A 7,733-nucleotide genomic window follows, 5' to 3' on the forward strand; every position below is an offset into this window, starting at 1 on the left:
AATCGAGGTTATCATATGTTGGTGGACTGGTCATTTAGGCAGAGCAAGGTTATCTTGTGGACTTGCGAGAGCTTTGGCTCCGCGAAAGACTCTGCGAGGTGTCTCAGTAGTAGGAGTGATTGTTGCAGTTCTGTAGTGTCTGCATCCTTAAAAATCTGTTCAATTAGCGGGTCTTAATTTTGACCCCTATGAGCATGTGGGAATATGTGAACTTTAGTTTCCTAGCAAGTGGGCTTGATTGTCGTGTTTCAAATGTTTTCCCCTGGGCTCTTCGTTTTAAAAATACCCAGTTTGCAGGATTGCATAGTTGAGGTCGGGCGTACATGGGGATGAGGCATAGTCATCATGTAGCTTCCGCTTGTTAATTTATTATGTTTTCTTTCTTCCTGTTAGAGTTGCTCTGAACCTATAAATTGTTGGATATGAGATTTGTTTAAATTAGTAAATAATTTGGGTGGTGTTGTGATTTGGGGAGCACGGAGGCTCCAGGAGTTTAAGGTTGGATTTAAATTTTCAGAAGTGTTTGCAGGTATTATTAGGAAGGGTTGTCCATTTTCAAGGGAGGTTATACCGATTTTTCGGTAAAATTTTCCTTGGAGTTGGTCCCTGCACGACTTACTCTGGGTTTCAGGGTGAAATTTGGGGTGGGTCGTGTCATGTACAATTTTTATGGCATGAACTCACAGGAGGTTAGACGTGTTTAATAAGACTCGTTATTATAAGAAGTGTCATCTTCTGCACTTCCTCACACGTGTGAATTATTTGCTCTTGAACGGCCAATTTTCTATTCCGTTATGTGATCATTTTCTTCATTTTTCATTAGTAGAGACAATAACTGTGCTCAGCCTAGAATTTGGTATCCTTTTAACATTCTTTGGTCCATATCTACCTCTACTTGATACCTATCCTTCAAGTTGATACTATAGTATGATTAGTATCCTTCAAAATTTAATTGGCGTGATAATCCATATTACCCCTGAAATCTACAATATTATCCTTCACCAATTACAAACACATCCATCTATACATTTTTGATGGCAAAAACTCAACTAAGCCATCACCCGTTTAAGTCTACTCATTATTGGTTCCACCACAGAAAAAGAAGCATGTTCCTTTTAAATCAAATCTTTGTACATGCATCTATACAAATGCGTATATAACAAAGTTATAAAATCTATTTTGCATATGTACATACAATGTTTCCTTTCTAGTTAGTCGTGTGTCAAACTTCGCACATAAGAATGTTACATGTTCCCTTGCTTTTAAAATATGCAGTTTCTTTTAAATTTTGTCTATGCATATGAAAATATGTCTCCCATAAAAAAACAAATATATACAATTTCAATGACTAAACAGGAGGGTAGGCCATCACGCGTTTAAGTCTACTAATTATCGGTATTACTACGGGAAAGAAAACACATTAAAAAGAAATTGTTATACATGCATCTATACAAAATGTACAATAAAGTTTACATGCTCCAATTAACTCCATCTCAGCCATCCATTTGACAATCATCGTCGCTCAAACTACAAATCAATAGCAATAAACAAAAACATAAGACACTTATTGTTCCTCAATTTTGTATATTGAAATGTATCTATTAAATATAACACGGATACCTTGTAATCTGATAACTCTCTTACTGCGTCACCCTTGCACCAATTATCAAAAGAAATCTGTAAAAACATCCAATTTAATATCTGTCCGATTTAACCAAGTACGGTTTATGATTAATTACCTCAATATTACGCTTCAATTCCTATATACGTTTGATGTTGTAGAACTGTTAGCAGTAACATATGCAATTGAGTGTTAAATGGTTTGTTCAAGACAATAGAGTATTTCCTGAACGACGAAATGGACAATCCCTTGAGAAGTACTTGTCAATTAAGACATAAGGTTAATGACTGACAACAATATGCAATTAAAAAAACCCAAGATATAGTACTAGTATGCCACCTATAAGTTTCAGTATAATCACCCACAACTAACGCACCAGTTATTTAGTAGACACCAATTATTAGTTCCCTCTTACTAACTTTTGAACTACCAATTGATATCATAAAAAACTGATTCTCCTTAGTTTACAGAATTCTCATTGATATAGTTCATAATTTCATATAGTTCAAAAATACACCTGAAAAATAAGACGGTATAGGCCTTTGAGGGTCGGTGAAAGAAGTGGCGGATCTGTCCTCCTTTGTTCACTCCTGCATATATGGACTTTAATTTGTCACTTAAAAGGCTGATATGTAGATGAAGACACAGTTTAACTGGTACCAAAACAAATCAGGGAAAACAATCTATACAGTGGGTATCGCCCTCTTTGAATTAGTTTGTCAGACACTACAAACTTCTCATACCTTAACCCACTCTGCATGCACCAATCATCCAGTATTGTATGAGCCCACATGAGGAGCCAAAGTAAGTCAGAGAAGAAAACATGAAGAGGAGAATAGAAGGGGAGCAAGTATTAGTACCTATTAGTTTTTCTTTACTTTTTTTGTTCAATTACTTTGTTCATTCCTTTCGCTTCCATTGCATTGCGTTAGAATATACCAAAGCATCTTAGAAGCCAACCGGCAAAACCTTTAGTTCCGATGGAAAAGTACAAAGGGGTTTCCTGGAAGCCTAACTGCTCAGATACCTGTAAGATTGTAAAAAAAAATAAAAGAGAGCAATTAGTCAGGAAACCGAGAATTAAGTACGTAGATTTAACCATTCAGACATGTCTTGATCTAAGTACGTATGATCTAAGTACGTATAAGGGTAGTGATGGCTTATCAAAAAACCAATCCATTACCAAATTACATGGATATTAGATTCATACAAACATTGGAACCCCAGCAAATTAACAATTGAGAGAGCATAGGCTTCTGAAATGATTTTTCCAAGGCAACACTAATCTTTCTGAAATGATTTTTAGTTTGCAACAGAATCTTTCGTGAAAGACGAAAGGGGCAACCCCTTGGGTACCTGTCGATTAAAACATAAGGTTAATGACTGAAAACGATGAAAAATTAATGAACCCAGGAAAGAGCACTTAATCAAATACACATAAACATATCTTATCTTTTAGAAAAGAATGATTATAAAGTTCACTAGTATTATGTTTTGAAGCATACAATCCTACACTAAGCAATCACCAATCACTACATGTATTGATAAATACGCAAGGGATTTCATGCAAGTGTAATACATGAAAACACAATACATGAATAAGAGGAAGAAATGCAGAAGCATACCGGCCTTAACGAGTGGATGTACAGGTCCGCATCGATATGCTTTTTTATTCCACCCGTATGAGTTTTCTTTCTACAAAACCAAGGGTAAATACATTCAGAAGAATTTGAACAATACGAATCCCAATCCGAAAAAAAAAAAAAAAAAAAAAAAACAATAACCCAATTTGACAAATCTGATTACCACAATCAAAAATTACTAACCAAGATTGCTACTGAAATCGGTAAGCGGGTTATACAAATGGTAAATCCCACGTCTGCCGATAAGATGCTTCAATTTTCTCCTTCTTTTTGATTTAGTTTTGCTCTGCTTGTCTTTGTTTCTTTGTTCTCCTTTTTGTTCCTTTCTCGTTTGCTTCTTCGATCTGATCCATTTGAACCCGACGTTGTCGTTGCAGTTACTGGCAGTATGGAGATCGTGCACTGGCAACCCTTTGGAGTCTGGCAGTTCTTCAAAAGTACAGAGATCGTGCAACTGCGTCCTTCTTTTCCCTTCTTTCCCTCTTTTTTTTTTTCCTTTCTTTTCCTCTTCCTTTTTATCGCGGAATCCTCTATTCCCTGTATTTATTTGTTTTGGGTTTTGTCTGAAAAATTACTATAGTGTCCTTCGATCATTGTTTACACATAGCTGAAGATTAATAAACTCGTGGCTTTTTCGGAACTTCAAAAATTTAACCATCCTCAAATCTGTTCTGGCTTTATTAATAGGGATATTAGTTAGCCATATTAAGCGTTGCTCACCACTCATCAAACCCTTATCAAAGTCCTTGCAAGTAGAGTTCGTGAAGCATAAAAAATGTTATATTGTAAATTAAGGCTTTCAAGTTTTTCTTTTGTAAGATAAAGCTTGAATAAAGAATTGACGTTTTGAAAAGAAACGCTATTTTAGTTTATTTATATGTTTGTAAATGTTTTAAGCATATGTACTTTAAGTGTCTTCTTATAAGACTTGTAATCTAAATAAAGGTGTGAAGGTTGTTATTTCTTATGTTATATAATGATATTTGTCTCATTTTAATTATGGATATTAAATTATCTGTAATTAATGTGTGACTCACTCCTTGACCCGAGGGAAAACCTTTACTCGAGTTAGGGTGTGACAATTGTTTTCTCAGTGAACTTGTTAGCTAGATTTAGCTCTGCGCTAACCCAACGTCATTAGAATGGTGTAAAAAATATCTTTCGGTATCTCAAAAGCACCATAGACTTGAGATTGTTCTTTCCCTACGAAAAATCAAAGACCGCAGATGGAATCGTGGCACTAGAGGATCACTGTACCGATTGGATCAGTGACCGGATAACAGCCCCATCGCCGTCCACTATGCCGAAACTGTTGGTAGGTTTCACTGATGCAGGATACTTGTCAGATCCGCATAAGGGACATTCTCAAACTGGTTATGTATTTACCATTGGAAATAAGACGATATCTTAGAGGTCTACAAAGCAGACACTCGTGGCGACATCCTCAAATCATGCAAAGTTCATTGCTCTACATGAAGTTGTTCGTAAATGTGTATGGTTGAGATCAATCATTGGACACATTAGAAGAACTAGTGGACTAAGGTCTACAACCGATAAACCTATGTGCATTTATGAAGACAATGCAGCTTGCATCGAGTATATAAAGCTTGGTTATATCAAGGGTGACAATATGAAGCATATTTCACCTAAGTTCTTCTACAATCAACAATAACAAGTATTCTTCAACATCCAAGTGAACCAAGTGAGTTCCGAAAGAAATGTGGCAGATTTATTTACTAAGTTTTTGCCTAAGTCTACTTTCGAGAATCATGTGAAAAGTATTGGAATGTGAAAGTTATCAAGTCTCTCCGATTAAGTTATTTATCAGGGGGAGCGTTACATGTTTAAGTTCTCGATGAAGTAGAATTGGTGTGTAGTGCTCTTTTTGTCCTTCGACCAAGGTTTAGTTTTTCCCACAGGGTTTTTGTTACTTGATAAGGTTTTTAACAAGATAAATGGTATGCACCCATTGCACCCATTAGCATGAAAAAACGCAACACAAGGGGGACTGTTGCAGGAATATTTCACATGTGTGTGCATTCGTCTAATGCTAGTCATACAAGAAATCATGATTTTATATAGAGATATATGATATCAAATATATGTTTCCTAGCTTATATAACACCTGATGTTATGTAATCTCTATATAAGCGCTCCCAGCAATGATAAGATGATTGTATTTTACGTTACTATTTATCATTCTCTCAATAATTCCTCACGAAACAAATCAACAGTTAAATTTTTTTTTTGTTCACAATGAAAGAGTCACTCTTCCAAAAAGGTTAATATACTAGTAACTGTGACTCGGTAACTTTGACGGGTGTCCTGCTTCCAAGTTCCAAGTCAAGACGAAGTGATGGAATCCCACACAGACCCCCTGAAACCAAACCCCAAAGCCCTCTCTCTGTCTCTCTCGTTTTTGTTCTAAATTATTCTTCGACTGACTATCTCGCAATAATCTCCCCGACGCCTCTCTCTCTCTCTCTCTCCTCTCTCTCTCTCTCTCTCTCTCTCTCTCTCTCGTTTTGAATTCGATTCATGAACTCGTCTAATCGCGAATTCGGGGTTTATGATTTTGATTTTTGCTAATTTTGTACTCGAAACTTGTGATGGGAAAGAGAAAGAGAGCTAGGGTTTCCGAGCAGAAGCAAGCCGAAAAAGACGAACAGCCAATGGACCAGTCTTCAAGTAATGAGAAGACTCTCTACCAGGTATTTCAAACTCCTTTCTTTCTAAGTCGATTGAATAATTCTTCATTTCATTTTTAAATTGATGCCCTAATTTGGAGAATGTAGGTTCTTGGTGTGGAGAGAAGCGCGTCTCAGCAGGAAATTAAGAAGGCCTATTACAAGTTGGCGTTGCGACTCCATCCTGATAAGAATCCTGGTGATGAGGTCAGACTTGATCGAGTTTGCTTGCCATTTTGTAATTTTCTGTGTTTATGTTGTGCATTGTGTCATTGTTCCTGCTGTGTATTGGTATAGGAAGCTAAAGAGAAATTTCAGCAATTACAAAAAGTGATCTCGATTCTCGGGGATGAGGAGAAACGAGCCCTGTATGACCAGACTGGTTGCATCGACGATGATGTGAGTGCTTTTGATCTGCTGCTAAATTATCACTCAATCACAATTTGCTATGTAAATATAATACATAGGGTCTTTTTTTGGTGCGAATAGATACTAGAATTGGCTAGAAAATATGTCAATATTGTTGCGTTTGAATTAGAATAAGTTGCGGTCGTAATACTTTATCATCCGTTTAAACTTGGTGCGTCTCTGCAAATTCATGTGTTTTGCTTACGGATAGTCATTTTACATGAGCAGGATCTTGCTGGTGATGTTGCTCAGAATTTGCATGAATATTTCCGAGCCATGTATAAGAAGGTTAGGATGTTTTGTTCTGTTCCGATATCATATATTGTCCCTTAAGCTATACATTTAAAATAACTGATGCATCTATAGGTCACTGAAGCTGACATTGAAGAGTTTGAAGCAAACTATAGGGGATCTGATTCTGAGAAGAAAGATTTGATTGAGCTCTACAGCAAGTACAAGGGAAATATGAACAGGTAATAATAGCATTATGTTTCATCTTTTCCCCATTTGGATTTCCTATCTGGTGCTTACAGTTTCCTCCGTTGCAGACTCTTCTGTTCAATGCTTTGTTCAGATCCGAAGCTTGATTCACACCGCTTCAAGGACATTCTTGATGAGGCAATTACTTCAGGTGTGGATATCTTTTAGCTTCTGTTTTGACCGAAATGCTTAAATCAGAAATTTCAATACTATAATTAAATTGCATTGAGAATATTGTTCATGCATAGAAACACAGTTCTAGTTGTGTGGCAAGAATGAAGAAATACTTGGATTGCGGATGAAGGTCTAAAACTTGGTCATTTCAAATATATGACGCAACATGTATCTACAAATTGTATTTATTAGTTGAATATAATCAGGGCTTACTTTCTCTGCTTAAAGGTTTTGGGGAACAATGAATGGTTGTTTCTTTGAGCCTCTTGTTCTAATTAATTGGACCTCCAAATTAATTTGGCCCTTGATCATGAACTGTGAGCGAAATGTTCATCAAGTCACAATTATCACTCTTGATGTTTTGATTTCTCAAATTGATTATTGATGTGTATTTAAATAATTGTTGTGCATGTCCAAGCCATCACTGTTGGTTCTTTCAAATGATCTCAAATGCATTGAAAGATCCATGCCGCAAATGTTCAAGTTCTCGGCGCACTGAATTGTTAAAGGTGTGCTGGAGTATCTTTCATATCGCTGACATTCACTCTTTTCCATCCCGCTCTCTTTTGTAGGAGAACTGAAATCAACCAAAGCGTACACAAAATGGGCAAAGAAAGTATCTGAAACAAAACCTCCTACTAGTCCTTTAAAGCGGACGAGCAAGTGAGTATTTTTGCTACAAGTTTCTTTAGTTATATATATATATATATATATATATAT

At 36.3% G+C, this 7,733-nt stretch overlaps 1 protein-coding gene and 1 non-coding gene across 3 annotated transcripts in view; one reads left to right on the top strand and one right to left on the bottom strand.

Moving 5' to 3' along the window:
* Positions 1-1,256: 1,256 nt before the first annotated feature.
* LOC101312446 lies at positions 1,257-3,771 on the bottom strand. 2 transcript variants are annotated; one of them, XR_184708.1, is made up of 6 exons: positions 3,448-3,771; positions 3,247-3,316; positions 2,482-2,648; positions 2,139-2,211; positions 1,621-1,677; positions 1,257-1,527 (listed from the first exon to the last, which is right to left on the bottom strand). It is a non-coding gene; the product is annotated as an uncharacterized LOC101312446 (transcript). The 2 variants fall into 2 exon arrangements; XR_184709.1 differs by lacking the exons at positions 1,257-1,527; positions 1,621-1,677 and adding an exon at positions 2,365-2,375 and having other exon boundaries at positions 1,699-2,211.
* Positions 3,772-5,750: 1,979 nt separating this feature from the next.
* Positions 5,751-7,733, top strand: part of LOC101312732 (chaperone protein dnaJ 6-like) — a 3,496-nt gene continuing 1,513 nt past the window's right edge. The window contains exons 1-7 of the mRNA XM_004299971.1: positions 5,751-5,975; positions 6,060-6,158; positions 6,249-6,350; positions 6,588-6,647; positions 6,726-6,832; positions 6,908-6,990; positions 7,586-7,676. Of these exons, the coding sequence (XP_004300019.1) occupies positions 5,874-5,975; positions 6,060-6,158; positions 6,249-6,350; positions 6,588-6,647; positions 6,726-6,832; positions 6,908-6,990; positions 7,586-7,676 (644 nt within the window). The 5' untranslated portion in view covers positions 5,751-5,873. The remainder of the gene's footprint in view (positions 5,976-6,059; positions 6,159-6,248; positions 6,351-6,587; positions 6,648-6,725; positions 6,833-6,907; positions 6,991-7,585; positions 7,677-7,733) is intronic.

Source organism: Fragaria vesca, linkage group LG5, assembly GCF_000184155.1.
Source record: "Fragaria vesca subsp. vesca linkage group LG5, FraVesHawaii_1.0, whole genome shotgun sequence".
NCBI lineage: Eukaryota > Viridiplantae > Streptophyta > Magnoliopsida > Rosales > Rosaceae > Fragaria > Fragaria vesca.